At 40.9% G+C, this 15,487-nt stretch overlaps 1 protein-coding gene across 1 annotated transcript; it reads left to right on the forward strand.

Moving 5' to 3' along the window:
* The first annotated feature begins 926 nt into the window (after window positions 1-926).
* Window positions 927-15,465, forward strand: bgnb (biglycan b). The gene is made up of 8 exons (XM_034087821.2): window positions 927-1,143; window positions 7,569-7,828; window positions 10,601-10,713; window positions 11,331-11,544; window positions 11,670-11,780; window positions 12,449-12,542; window positions 13,813-13,951; window positions 14,042-15,465. Exons 2-8 carry the CDS (start codon window positions 7,579-7,581, stop codon window positions 14,237-14,239), a joined length of 1,119 nt encoding a protein of 372 aa, XP_033943712.1. The 5' UTR covers window positions 927-1,143; window positions 7,569-7,578; the 3' UTR covers window positions 14,240-15,465.
* The last annotated feature ends 22 nt before the right edge of the window (window positions 15,466-15,487 follow it).

Genomic DNA, 15,487 nt, shown 5'->3' on the forward strand with positions numbered 1-15,487 from the left:
GCAAAAATAATATGTTTTATAATCACAGTCCTACAATGACCTTTTCTGTATTATTTTTGGTGGAGCTGGGTGGTGTTCCCCCTCTGTCTTGTGACATTAAATAGTGGCTGGTTAAAAAAAACTTACTCTGCAAACAGAATAATACAACATCCAGCAATATGAGCCAGAAATATCCAGTTTGAGCTTCCACAGAAGTATAAAAGCTAAGACTTCCCAGAAAGCATGACATGGGATTTCCCTGGAATATCTTCACAGACCAACAATGTAATACAATTACGATGAATATATGAAATATAAGATAGAAAAAAATAGTGAAAGATAGATAGAAAACCTCTTCACAAACATACATTCTGTTGCTCTTTACAGGACCACAGTAACGTTGCTCTGCATCCCCATGGTGCCATGTGTTAGCACATGTTTTGCTACAATTACTTAAGGGCTAAGATTACAATGTCTTTCATCTAAATTGCCTTCAAAAGCAATTTGTCTTCAAAAGCAATTAAACATGGCAGTTACAGGCCTCAGACACACAGTTGAAATACAGTGCACTCTCTGTCCTTATTTCCTTACTAGACACCACCATGTTATCACTGGACATGTTTTTTTATATAGTTATCCAGACTGTGTACAGAAATAACAGGAACCCCAAGGAATCTAAAATTGTTATAGTGGTATATATCTTGCCTAAAATCAATCACATCATATTTGCATGATTTTACTTTAATAATAAAATAATACAAATCGAATTAATCATTATAGGAGTAATATTGAATAATACAATTCATCCATACCACTGTATAATAGAAGTGCTGCACTCAGGCCTCTTTCCCACACACACCCCTCCCTCCTCCTCCCCCGTCTCTTTCCTCAATCCAAAAAAGGGGAGAAAGGAGGCTGGCTCCTTAACTTTATGGGCTTGACCCCCCCTGCTCCCAGTCATTTCCTCGGTTGGGACCGGAGCGAGCACACACGGTGACGGTCCTTAGTGACGGAGGAGCTGCGGCTGGATGCACGAGGACCACAGAGAGACACAGCAAATATCCCTCAATGTGATGAGAATATAAGACTCTAGGATAAACTGACGCACAGAAGGAGACACCTTGATTTTTTGGGGGACTTCATATCGTGTTTTTGATTCACAAGGTAGGGGTGATGGGTCTTTTAAAATGATGTAATGTGTTATTCAGTCTATTAATATGCCACTTTTTTCTCCAGAGACTGAATTTCACTTGACAATATAATAATAATAGGACAAGTAGCCTATGCCTACTGTGCCTTCATGTTAGTTTATTTTAATACACAGCACTTTGAAGTATTAGATGTAACCTTACCTAATGCATGTTGTTATATGTGTTCACATTTTGTATACTTTGCTAAGATTCATGTCGCCAACTTTTATACTTTCAGTTAAAGTTCTCAGTGTTTATAGTGTGTACTTGGGTAGGTTATTTTATTTATTTTCCTCCTCACGATTAGTATATTTCAAATACTATCCGCATCATATAATACAACCTGTTGCATTGGGCTTTTGATGCTGTAGTTATCCGATCAGCTGTTACTCCTGAGTTACAGCAGATGGCGCAGCCAGTCTCCGCAGAGCGCTCACGGTGAGCGTTCATTAGTGGCAGAGAGGATAATGAAGCAACACTTTTTCTTTCCACTCACTTTATCCTCTAATCAACGCGACCCTATTCTCTCTTATCAGATTGTAGATTTATGGGCTCGAAAGTCCATCCCTGCATCATCATTTAAGGAGAATAATTATAGTGAAACGTGCCAATCAAGTAAATAGCTCCTTCTGGTTCTCATCTGCGCTACCCTAATATTTAGGCTCTGTGTACACAGCATTCTGATTTTGAATTATGTCTGGGAATTTGAGAAACGTTATTTGCCAGGGAGATAATTACAGATGCTGTGTTTTTGTGTTCACTAATATAAGGCAAACAAACAAGCATTTTATTGACTCTCTCTTTTCTTTACTCTCCTGTGCTGATGAGTTCATGAGCAGCATTTGTCAACGTTAGAGTGTATAACTGAGTCACCTTACTGTAAAAAGACATAGCAAACAGTGTCTGACTGTGGAGTGAAAATGATGGTGTACATCTGTCTCTTTCCGGACTTTCCATCCTGCCTGCCTATTAGCCATGCTGTGGGTTGACCACCTACACCTGCCTGTCTGTCTGTCTCTCGACAGTAACTACCTGTGTGTCATCACAGTTTAGTCCAAGTTTAAACTGAATTATTTCTCTGTATCTTCATTGATCAGTTTTCCTTCATTTTTATAATGTTATATTGTGTCCTATTTGAGCTCTGCCTCTATTTTGACAATAAAATGTGTGTGCTTTTTGGTAAGTTAAAACATAATGTTTACAGTGTCTATTCAAAGCCCACTTATAACTTGCACACACTTAAAAATGCTGGACATTATTTCAATGGGACTCATCTGTCCATATGGCATGGATCCTCAGGTCAATTGTCTTATTTGGCAATTTTTTCACTTGCCTCTCTGTTCAGGTTGGACTTGTCTCTGCGGTGTTGAGCAGCTAGCCACCACATCCAAGCATGGCGGCATCAGAGAAGCTGCCAAACAGTTCCTTTTTTAGGCAAAGCAGTCACCAAATTACAGCCGCTGGGGCAGTTAACTCCACCCGAACACTCCTATGGACCCGCCTAGCACCAACAGCCTGTGTGTGTGTGTGTGTGTGTGTGTGTGTGTGTGTGTGTGTGTGTGTGTGTGTCATGAGCAAGTGAGGGAGTTCATCCAAATGACCAGATCACTTTCGACATGGACTTAAATTCTGTGACCAAAATACAATAATAGTTTTCATGTATGGGAAAGTGTGTGTGTGTGTGTGTGTGTGTGTGGGCAGAAACTTATAAGCAAACATTTTTGTGATTTTATTTTTCTTTGTATTGTGTTTTCTTAGTTTATTTCAGCTTGGATCAAGTTCAGAAGAACATGATGGGTGAGGACAAAAATAGTAAACACATACGGAAAACAAATAAACATCCCATGGAGTGACCCCATCACCACCAATATAAGATTGTATTTTATGCAACACAATACTAAGACTTTTCAAATGTAGTTGTGCTCAGTCAGCACTGGGATCACTTTGTGCTTCCTGTGATGTTAAACTGCACTGAGTGTTGACGTGGCGGCTGCCAATACACCACTGTTGTTGTGCCAGCTGGCACTTTTGTCGTGCTCTCTGCCCCACCTTAACTCTTCTCTGCCAATGCAGTTGAAGGAGCAGAGCTAATGTGTTCCTGAGTATGAATACACGGATAGAACGAGCCAGCATTTTATGTCTTGATCGATATTGTAAGGCTTAATGGATTTTGGCCTCTGTGGCTCATGGAGTTGCCAAATGGTTTGACATTTGCTTCAGACAGCAGCTGTGAATAAAACGTGCCGTGATAAAAGGGCTTGTAATGATTTTACAGTAAAAAAACTTTCTCTGGAGAGAAAAAGGTGGCCGCACTTCATGTGAGGCAAAAGACAGTCGGGTTGTGTTTATGACTGTGTGGGAGGTTATAGTGAGTTCATGGGAGACCAAACACGGTGTGTTTTATCTTTAGATGATTGTTCTTGGCAACACAAAGAGCATAGTTTAAATATATGTTTGTTTAGCTTGACATGGGCAAAGGCTGCCTTGTGGGAACTCTAGTGTCATTGTGCTGCATGTGAGGGCTGACAGGTACCCAGCACTTGATGGATAGTGCATATAGGAAATGTAAAGCTAATGTCAGTCGCGGGTTGTGGGAAACTCAAACAAGAGATACATTTGTTGGTTGCGGATTGTTCCCCAGATGGTGCTGTCACTGACACCGCTGCGTTTTATTCTAAAGCGGGATCCTTCCACCCAAGCATCTGTCCTTGAATCCTGTCTCATATCTGGCCTGTTTCTCTTTCCCTCCCATAAATCCTACATGTACCTTGTTGAATCCGAGAGTAAGCCACTGGCATTCATATCTTCATAAAAGTGTCTGCCTTCTGTTGCCTGTTATAACAGCTTTAACCACCTTTAGAGGCTCAGACAGTCAGACAGTGTGTGTGTGTGTGTGTGTGTGTGTGTGTGTGTGTGTGTGTGTGTGTGTGTGTGTGTGTGTGTGTGTGTGTGTGTGTGTGTGTGTGTGTGTGTGAGAGAGAGAGCTTAAACACCTTTTGCACAGATGGGGAACTTCCTCCTTCTTTTCTTCGCTTTATTGAAAAAAAAATCATTGCTGCACAGGAGCGAGATTCAGCCACCTCGTTAAATGTTAACAGAAATAGGACAAGTTAGACTGTATGGCCTATAGTATGTAGACACCGAAGCATTATAACCACATGTCATTATGGAACAAAACGTGAAGGCATTTATTGGCTGCAATAACAGCCTTAACTTGTCTAGGGAGGACTTAAAGAAGATATTTGAACCTGGCTGCAGGGATTTGCTCTCATTCAACAGCAGTCTGGCAGTTGAAAGGCCTATAGATTCTGAAAACCCAGACCCCAAAAAAAGTATACATTGGCAGTAGTTTATCCACCTTTCTTTGGCCATATAGTTTAGAAAAAACAGTCTTGAGTTTATGTACCTCTACCTCCTTGTATCTTTTGCAGCTTCCTTTCCTACATCTCACAACCAGCGAATTACAGCTCACTCTTTCTTTCTGTCAGCCTCATGGTTTTCATTTTTATTCTCGATGCACTTGCCTGTCCCCAAACTCACTTGCAGCACCTGGAAGACAAACAAAGTGAGCGAGACAATAATAGCAGTCCATCCATCCATCCATCCATCCATCCATCCATCCATCCATCCATTAAACCACTCTTGGCCTCTGGATGGGATAAGAGCCAGGGCAGTAACAATTAAGTTGAAGCCTTTGGTTTGCTTTCGTCTCAGACCGGATGTTTGCAGCTTTACTGGAGGCAGATGAGAGGAATTTATATGTACACAGACCAGGGCCAGATGAAAATGGTTATTACAGCCAGTGAGGCTCAAGATTGTGGGATGTAGTTTAGTCTTGTTGTCATGTTTATAGTGTTTATAGTATCCTTAGACATAATTCCTGGATGATGATAGTCTTTTCTTGTTCCTGTCTCCTTTTTCTCTCATCTATCATCCTCAACACCTCTGTCTACACATATCTACTTCCATATCTAGATAGAGCAAAGGTGCTACACCTTTAGCTGAACAATGATCTTAGAAAATCTGAGCAAAGCACAAGTTACAGGAATTGTAGGTGTATAAATACATCTCGTGGTGCCTTTTGTATATTCCAGCTCTGTTGTGTGTCTTTATGCGGTGACTATATATGTCTTTGCTGGGTCCTTATTGCTGCATTCTTCTGGCCAAGCCAAGGCCAGTGGTGTTTTTTCTTTTCTGCATAATGGTATAATTTTGCTGCTATTTTTATTGCAGGGAGCAGACTGCAGGGGCCAGTTATTCATGCTTCCAGACCAGGACCACTTCATGCACAGGCTCTTTATTTTACTGATTGTTTCAGTGATGCTTTTATTACTTTCAATGTAGCAAAAAAACCTTAAAGGTGCTGCGGATTGCATAAAAAACATTCAATTAAATCCTATGTGATTCAGGATTCAAACGGATCGAAATAGTGAGTAAGAGTGGAAGCTAATTTGATAAGCATGTGTAAGTTCATCACCCACATACTGTGATGCATGTACCCTGACCACACTCTTTTTTGTGGATTTGTATTGTCATTTAAAGGATTAGTATCAGTTGAGACAACATTTGTGTACAACATGAGGAATGAGAAGCATTTCCCCAACTGTAAAAGTCCTTGAAAAACACCCTCACAAACTTTATTATTGCAGTCACTCCCTTTTTGGCCATTCAAAGTCTTGTAAACAGTCAGTGCTGCTAGAAATACCCCACGACATTGGGTGAAATAGGCAGGACAAAAATCCACCAAGTGTGTGTAGCATTTAGTAGACAAAAGGCTTCCGGAAAAGTAAGTAACACACCCTGGGAAAAGATGCAATGGGTCTCACATTGTTCTGATGCAATTGAAGTGAATTACAAACTTCCAAGCGCACTATCCAAGAGTTGAACCTTATCATTCCTCCCTGGTTTTTCTCTCCCCTGCTACTTCTTATCCTGCATCTGTTGGTCCAGAGAATTCTGAAATCCTGATCCTGCTTCCAAAGAAAACGCGATCATGTAGCAACAGGATCTTTTAACTTCCTTGGAAAGTCCAATCGCATGCTAACCATTTGCATCAACACTCCTCAGCTGTAGGATGATGCAGCTGGGGAAGGGAATTAACACCACAAGGTGAGAGATTATTAGGTTTTAAGTCACCCAAGGGTCCAGTGTTGGACTGCAACATATAGGATTAGCCTGATTTTAAGAGTCAGAACTTCCAATTGAATAGACCAATTGGCCTTATAATATTTAGTTTTTTTAAGAATTATATTTTAGGTTAAGTGGGAGGAGGTGGTTTTGCTGAGTTGTACATTAGGCGAGTGTGTGCGGGGCAGGATAAACAGAGCAAACAAATGGACAAACACACATGCACTTACACACACGTGCTCAGATGTCTGGTGACCTAAATCATCAGTGTGAATGTGTCCGCAGCTATGACATCATGGAGTGTGTGTGTCATGACATGCAAACACATGTGCATGCACACAGACACTCTCACACTTGCAAACCCAGTTTTCCTCTTAGTGAATGGTGGCTTTGTTTAACTTCTCGGTTGCAGGAATAAAGTTTTCCACAGCTGAGGTGATGTCCTCCACACTAGCCGATTGGTCAGTGGGAAATGACTTACTCTCTTGGGAATGGTCTCGGTGAGCAGGAAGCAGACAGTGACATTTTGTCGGAGTGGTTTAAGAGAGTTTCATTCCCAGAGTCAATTCTTGGAGAGATTCCCCGGGGAAATGAGTCCATTTCTCCTCACCAGCCTCCAGCTCATGGTCTGCCTGTTAGGTGTGGTATAAACAGTAGGGCTTTATAATTGAGGTTAAGCAGACCATTTCATAATATGTCAATGTCCATGTATCACTGACCACTCTCCTTAGCTTTGAAGTTGAAGACCTCATCCACATGGCTGGATTGACAGCACCTCCTACTCTTTGTGCATTGTGTATGAACTCTGTCACACTCATACTACCTTATACTCACTGAAGATTGCATGGCAGCTCTGAAACCAATCAGGATTTCAATTTTTTGCTGAAATAAATCTATTTGGTCCCAGGTTTTCTGTCCATCTGCTAGTATTTGGATTTCTAGATTAAACACTTTCCCACATTTAAGGCCCCTTGGTGTCTGGAGTTCAGGCCAGTCCCCTGTTTTCTCTATCAGATATCCAGCCTTGGTCAGGTTCTTTTCTATGATTTGTTTCTTCATGTTATGACTTCCAAGACATTTCAATGCAATACGCATATCTTTGTCTACTATCATGATGAAACATAACAATTATAAAAAGGAATGCAATACAGTTGAAGCCTCCAATGACAATGGAGCTGAATGAAAACCTCTTAATAAACTGGCAACTAAAAGAGTATGCAACAAAGTTGAGTTAAACTGATGTAGTTCTTCTTTCTTCTTGTGTTTCCTCAGGTAGTAGAAGATGTTGCCACACTGCTCCCTCCTGCTGTTGCTATGCGTGGCTCGGCTGCTCTCCACCACCTCGGCCCTGCCCTTTGAGCAGAAAGGCTTCTGGGACTTTGCAATGGACAGCTTGGACAGCGGCGGTTTGATGACGATGATGAGGGATGAGGAAGAAGGCTCAGCCGTAGAGGAGATCCTCCCCCCCGACATATCCATGTGCCCCTTCGGCTGCCACTGTCGTCTCAGGGTCGTCCAGTGCTCTGACCTCGGTCAGTGAGAGTGTGTGTGAGAGAGAGAGATCATGTCTGTGATGTTTTGTCATCATTTCTAAGTGTGTGTGTGTCAACAGAGTTCAGACAGAGAAGCAATGAGTTGAAAGACAGAGTGAGTGAGCATGACCCGAGCCTTGCATGACTCTCATAGCTCCAGAGAGTAAAGTCCCCCTTTGGTGTGTTATCTCAGAGAGGAATTTTTCCCTCGGGATAATGCTGGTGTATTTTGAAAAGGAAAGGCATGTCTTTGAGGGACTTTATGTTCCAGACTTTGTGTGTAGATAGGCTACTGGGTGAGAGACGAGTTGAGAGATGGTTTGAGCAGGAAAGGGGAAAAGACTGAGGCTAGAGAAGGAAGGAGGAAGAGAATTTAAGAGAGTTGGAAAGGGATCAAGAGAACAACGTAAAGATACAAACTAAAAAAGTACTCTTTGATCAGAGGAGATGAACGTTTATAATCCTTTCACTCTCTTCAAGGAGTTTTTAGTTTTTTAGTTTTAGGGTCGTAGACAGGATGTTTAAATGGAAAACCCAAAACAGGAGGGGCGGAAGGATGGGGTTTAACGATGGAAGAATGATAAAGATAAAAGTTGTGTTAATGTGTCAGGATAACAAACAGGGTTATAATATTCACATTGAGGAGTTCCACTGAAAACCATGAAACTATTTTGTTGTTGAAACTAATACAAAGAAATTGAAGTTCCGTCAAATCAAGCTCAAAATGTTATTTTCATAATGCTTTTGGAGTACGTCTGTGACTCAATTTTAGTCATGTTTCCATATAAGTCAATCCAACGATTTCCTGCCTGTGGATATTATAAGTGCATGCTATTCCTACTCTGTCTATTCTTACAGGACCAAATCAACTACCTCTAGTCTTATTTAGGGATATAAAGATTCCTCACATTATACTGGCTATATAACTCTAATAGGCTGTCTGTGTTTGGACATAATGGTTTTGTCGAATCATCATTTAACAAGCTCTATATATTTACTGTCCCTGGTCTCTCTGCTGCGGGTAAATGTGGAAGCGTATAATTTCCGCGATGTCAAGTGCTTATTTAGAACAGATGTATTTTAGCGGTGGCGTCTGTCTCCTCTCAGCGTGCATCGAAGGATGATGTCGGGTATTTGTGTTGGGGGACGCTGGGGTTTAGGAGGGTGCTAGTTTTGTCAGTTTGTGGTCAAGGCTTTGAGATTGTGGTAGATACGGGTGACATGCTGTGGTTTGGTTTTGTGGGTTAAAGGGATTCAGTTAATCAGGGTGTGTGTAAGATTTGTTCAGGTTTGTTGATAATGTCTGTTGTGCGGGTATTCAAATGTGAAGGTTTCCAACTGGCAGGACGCATTTCCACACCTGACGGTGTTGGCTGGAAGGTAAATATTTCCTACCACATGAATCCACCTGGTAACATTGAACATCTTTAGAGTCCTGTTGCTAGCACAGCTGCTGAAACAACTGTATTACACTTAGGAAAATCATAATCTGGTTTATAATTTAAACAGATTACCCAGTTTGGAACTGGAAGTTTCTTCTACATCTTTGATGAATTTATCTCTGCTCCCTGAAGGCAACATCTTGCTTTATTTCCTGGATAATATAAAGTTTCCAGCCTCCTCATCCACCAACAGATCTCTCTCAGCGCTGCGTTGACGTGGTTTGTACAGATTTTCAGAGGGAACTGTTGAGGGTTTGATCATATAGGGTGTGGCACAGTAAAAGCCAAAGCCATATATCTAAACTTAACTCTAGATGGACAGCTCTGGGCAGAGTCCTGTGGGACCCGTGTGGTTGGTGGCAAACTGGATCCCAGTGGGACAGCTGGCGTCCTTTCTCACCAGCAGGTCTGGTTGCATCATGGTCGCCGTCCAGATGAGGTCGGCCCTGTTCGGGATTCGCTTTACAGTTGCCTGTCTGCGCCACTGACCACATCTGATACACCCATCCACGTGTCCCTGTGATGTGGTGTTGCTAATGATCACTGGTTGCTGTGTTTGTGCGTGTGCTGAGTCATTTTTCCAGAGAGATCCCAGAATTAATGCAGGTGTATTTCTTAACGCTGTCTGCTTTTCTTAGCCTTTTCTTAGCCTTTATGAATGTATTGCTTGGTAAACACTATTCACAAGCAACCCTAACCATAACAGCTCTGGGTGTTTATGATTGTCACTGATGTCGTTAAACTGAACAATTCTTCATTACTTCTTAGCAGGTGTTTCTGTCACAAAGAAACCAAAATGAAGACGCTCTGCATGGAGGTTTCACCACTCACACATTAACACACAGCTTGTGTTTCTCGGTTTTAAAGTGTCAGGAATGTGTCTGTCTCCCATTTATTTCATGTGTTACTTTGCTGATGGTATTTACGTCACATCCTTTGTGAGAACGTCTGTCGTGTAGTAACCAGATGGAGAACATCTGGCGTCCCCATCTGGTATGTCTCTATAAGTGAAAAACCAGTAATGTGCCGCTTTGACGTCGCTGTGTGACCTCCATGGTTGTGTCTATGTCCACCTGTCATTAAAATAATAGACGAGGAGGCCCAAAGTGCTCATTTGAGATTGTGTGGGAGTGTGTTTGGGTTCATGTTTATGCCTGATGAAGGTTTGAAACACACAGAGACTATTTATTTTCTCAGAGTCTGTGTCTGACTAAGTTATTCTAAGAGCTTGCCTATTCAAAGAACTTTGGTTTTAGGGTGTTGGTTCTCCCATGGAAGCATTTAATAGAGTATGTTTCCCTTCTGTGTTTTTATTGGTCGTCGTGTTTAGGTCTGACTGAAGTACCACAGAATATTCCCCGGGACACCAAGTTCCTGGACCTGCAGAACAACCATATCACCGAGCTGAAGGAGAATGACTTCAAAGGCCTCACAAACCTATATGTAAGAAACACTTAAGAAGTCACTTTCATAAAATCCTTCTCAGCATTAGCTCATCAACACTTCTCAAACATGTGTAAACAACTCAGCTTCTATTGGCGTCAATAGTGTGAGATATCCTGATAACCCTCTATTTCCTTGAGGATTTAAATGTTTCGTTTCCTTTCTGTTTTGCACTCCACCACCCTTCTCTCTGAGAGCTTTAATTTTATGAAGTTTGAGCCTGAAGCCAAATGGGAGTATTCACAAGCTCACATCCTTGCCTCTTTTAGCAGAAAGCTTTTGCTCACTCCTGACCCAAATTTAAGAGCGCTGACCAAGAGCAATATTAAGTCTGGCAGCGAGCAGGAAACTCACATCATGACATTATACAATAACGTCTTTATTAAGGTCTGTTTACCTTAGCCTCATCTGTCTCCATTTTGCAGCCAGTGCAGGTGGCGAGACAGTCTGCTGGGTGATGGACTGTTGCTGGATCTTTATTAATTCACTAAAAAACATTCAGTAGAGACAGAGGATGAAAAACAAGCCCTTGTTTCATATTTGTTTCTAATTTCCTGACTGTCTGGGTGCTACAGTGGGTGTTTAATTTGGTTTCTCCATGGTTTCTGTTTTTCTAGGGCCTATCTTTGAGGAATAACCTGATTTCCAAAGTCCACCCCAGAACATTTGTGCCTCTGAAGCACATGCAGAAGCTGTACTTCTCCAAGAATCTGCTGACCACTGTCCCAAAGAACTTGCCCGCCTCTCTGGTTGAGATCAGGATCCATGAGAACCGCATCAAGAAGGTGGCAGCTGGTGCCTTCGCAGGACTGGGAAACATGAACTGCATAGGTCAGAAATGACTTCAACAAATCTAGGCATAACTCTGGGGTGCTCACCACTGCCTTTGCCACTCTATAGAAGATTAAAGAGTCTGTATTTTATTTCCTGCCTCAAATATTCCTTTTATCTTTCAGAAATGGGCGCAAACCCTATCCACAACAGCGGTTTTGAGCCAGGAGCCTTCAAGGGACTGAAACTGAATTATCTGCGCATATCAGATGCTAAACTGACTGGGGTGCCAAAAGGTAACCATTTATCTGTGTGGCTAACATGCTAACATAATTATGTGCAATGGATAGTTCCCCAATTTGGGAGATATGCTTATTGGTAGCACTTTCATGCATGTAGGCTAAACATAATCAATCTCAATAATTTTCAAGATAAAAGATATGACATTCATGATACAGAATTAACTGGATTATTTGCAATTAAGTTATTTGAATACATTATAATCTACAAACAGAAACACTAGAATAACTGCCATGTGGCGTTTGCTCTGCTTTAAACTACAGTGTTACTGCTATTAACTTTTTTTAAATAGTTTTGAGCATCACAAGCACAGTAAAATGATTTGTTTCCCGGAATGTGTCATATTTTGATCAATTTGGTTTGATAATGTCAAACGTTTTTCTAGAAGCTCTGGTAGGCAGATCTTTTTTTTAACATTCAGACCGAGCCAGGCTAGCTATTTATCCTGTACTTCAGTCCTTATGCTAAGCTAGGCTAATCAATGGCTAGTTGTGGCTTCATGTTTAACTGACATTTAAATGGTATCATTATTCTGATATCTACTCTAACTAGCTACTTATATCTATATATAATATATCTTATTAGTGTTATAAAATAAATGTATAGCTATGGGAAATATAAAATCTTACCCTTAAGTCTTACAGGTATAGTGTCTCTCTTTCAGATCTCCCAGACAGTCTCCATGAGCTTCATCTAGATCACAACCAGATCCAGGCTGTGGAACTGGAGGACCTGAGCCGCTACAAAAACCTGTTCAGGTATCTTTTGCACTTAATCACCACTTAATTTCTAACCATAACTTTCTTGTGCCCTCAGGTATTTACTTGCATATCTTTGAAGAATTATCCTGTGGTTTGAAATGAAGAAGAACATTCCAGGCAGCAGTACCCCTCAGGGGGAGTTGTATGAACTACATTGAGATGCCACTAAAAGTAGCAGGAAAACTGCGACCTTATGCTTGTGTGGACTTTCCCCCTCAGTATTCTCTTAAAGGGGACCTATCATGCAAAATGCACTTTTTGATGTCTTTTATACATAAATATGTGTCCCCGGTGTGTCGGGGAACTCACGCAGCGTCAGCAAATAAAACCATCCCTCTTTTCCTCCGTACCCAAATCTCTAAAAACGGGGGTACAACGGAGCTGATCTAGATTTGCGTCCGATATGACGTAATATCGGAAATGTGGACCCACGGCACTATCAGAAAGTTGCTATCAGAAACAATGCCCGACTGTTTTGGACGTAATATGGTCGGTGTTGACATTAGCATCGCTAACACTCAGAGCTAACGCAGTACTGGAGAGCATGTGTGTGAAGAAGCTGGATATAAAAAGGAACTCACCTTGTGGTATAACCGGCAAGAGAGAAAGCCTTTGAGCTCCATACTGTTTCAGAAATAATCCTTGATAATCCATGATATGGCATTTCATCACGGCAGTATTTAGTTTAGACAGTAGCTGCCGGGTCCCACATGAGCTCAGCCCCCTCCTTTTTAATTTTGTATCAATCTCTTTCTTTTTTAAAAGCTTTATACCCAAAATCAGCACTTTTGAAACAGGAAGTGAAATAGAGGGATATGAGGCATGGCTAGAATGGGTGATCTGTTTGGTATTTTGAGCAAAACACTTCATAGACATGTTTTTTATATATTTGTATATATCTGAGACCTATGCTATTGTCTAAAAATAGCATGATAGGTGCACTTTAATAAACCTTTTTGCAGCAATAAGTTGCCAAAATAGGAAAGCACAGGCATTCCTCTCTACACTGTTGCTTTATCACAGTTCAGTTGTATTTAACTTCCTTTAAACACACATCTAATCTCTAATGTGATAAATAGTGGTCACAGAAGCCAGGCTGCCGTGGAATTAATTCTCACCTGGCTTCACATCCATTTCTTACAATGATACATATCAGGGAACTGGAGATACTCAGGCTAACATTAGTAAAACAGTTTAGCTAAATGTATCGTGCATTGGCCTATTTTCTGCCTATTTCAGGTTTTTCCCCTTGTCTCACTTTTTCCAGGTTGGGCCTTGGCTATAACCATATCCGTAACATAGAGAATGGCAGCCTGTCCTTCCTCCCCCGACTGAGAGAGCTGCATCTGGACAACAACCGCCTCACTCATGTTCCCAAAGGCCTCCCAGATATGAAATACCTACATGTGAGTCTTCCATGGACACATTTTGTTTGCCATCTGACTTTGAATATTTCACAGGGCGCTCCACTCACCCTACATTTTGCTGCTTTTTAGGTGGTGTACCTCCATTCCAACAACATCGCCCAGGTGGGCATGGATGACTTCTGCCCTCGAGGATTTGGGATGAAGAGGACTTTCTATAACGGCATCAGCTTGTTTGATAACCCTGTCAACTACTGGGAGGTGCAGCCTGCTACGTTCCGCTGTGTCAGCGACCGGTTGGCTGTTCAGTTTGGCAATTACAAAAAGTAAAGACAGGGGGATGCAGAGAGATGGAGAGAGTAAATGCAAGGTTATGGCGGAGGAGAAGATCATTTAAACAATGAAAGAAACTTGAGAGATGGAGGAAGGGAGTTCATATTTCAGATTATTATCTTTATTATTATGGTTGTTTTTGGGTGATGGCAAGGATGGGCAACAAACGTTGCCCAAGTCTAAAAAACAATCACATAACTTGAAGGGAGTGGAAAGTGAAGCGCTTGCATTATTTCACCTGAGTTTTCAAATGTTTTAATTTAAGGTTTTTAATGTTTTGCCATTTGAAATGGATGAAACAGAGGAGAATGTCTGAGAATTATGTTTTCCCACCTGCCTTAATCGATGAAAATGAAAACTTGTGAAGCATTTTATTCCTTTTTTTCCCACACAATATTCCTTATTGTGATAGAAGATATTTTTAATTAAAATTAAAAAAAAATAGATAAGCAATGCATTTTAGATGTTTTATATATACATATATAAAAAGTTCTCTATATAACTGTATGTGTGTGCTATTTTGGGAGATATATCATGTCCTTTTTTCACAGGTCTGAAGCCATTTGGCCCATTATTAAATTATAATAATCATCTATCAACTAAACATTTCACAGATTAAGGGCTATTTCCTGACAGTTAGTTAAACGGTACAACATGTAAAAAACATTATTCAAGTTTATATCATGGGCAATAAGTACATTTTGAGGTTCCCCTTATCAGTGTTAAACACTTTTTTCTTTTTTAACTGATTTAACTGAACCACCAGAATAGCCTTTTTAAGGCGTCTATTCTGTACCTTCTGTACCTACTAAATATGCTGTCTGTTTCCTATATAATACAGTACTCCTTAAGGGGACACTAGAGGTAGTGGGGGTTTTGCCCCATTTAGAGAAAACACACATCTGCTTTGCTTTGAGACAATGTAGGCAGTGTGTTCACATAGTGCTACAAACAATAGTAGTGTTGATGCATTGTTTTGCACAGATGTTCTATTATGCTTTATCTGCTTCAGGGTATTTAAAGGGTTGGCCTATTTACATTGGTAGACCTATGTGGAACTACTCTAACCGTTAGTATTCTGTTCTGTCTCTGTTCTGTAATCTGACAAGCTATACTGCTGCATGTGAATAAAGACATTATTAACCTGCTGCATAAAGTTAGAAAACAACTGTTGCCCCAGGGTTGGATACTGTTTGAGAAATAAAGAATAAGTATGGAAAACATTTGATGAATGGATCTCAAAGC

This window comes from Pseudochaenichthys georgianus, chromosome 7, assembly GCF_902827115.2.
Source record: "Pseudochaenichthys georgianus chromosome 7, fPseGeo1.2, whole genome shotgun sequence".
Classification (NCBI taxonomy): Eukaryota; Metazoa; Chordata; class Actinopteri; order Perciformes; family Channichthyidae; genus Pseudochaenichthys; species Pseudochaenichthys georgianus.

Bases quoted from the DNA above. Each gene is read 5' to 3' on its own strand.
- bgnb (XM_034087821.2), top strand. From the start codon at position 7,579: ATGTTGCCACACTGCTCCCTCCTGCTGTTGCTATGCGTGGCTCGGCTG. The intron at 11,781-12,448 runs GTAACCATTTAT...TCTCTCTTTCAG, and splicing joins ACTGACTGGGGTGCCAAAAG to ATCTCCCAGACAGTCTCCAT. The intron at 13,952-14,041 runs GTGAGTCTTCCA...GCTGCTTTTTAG, and splicing joins CAGATATGAAATACCTACAT to GTGGTGTACCTCCATTCCAA.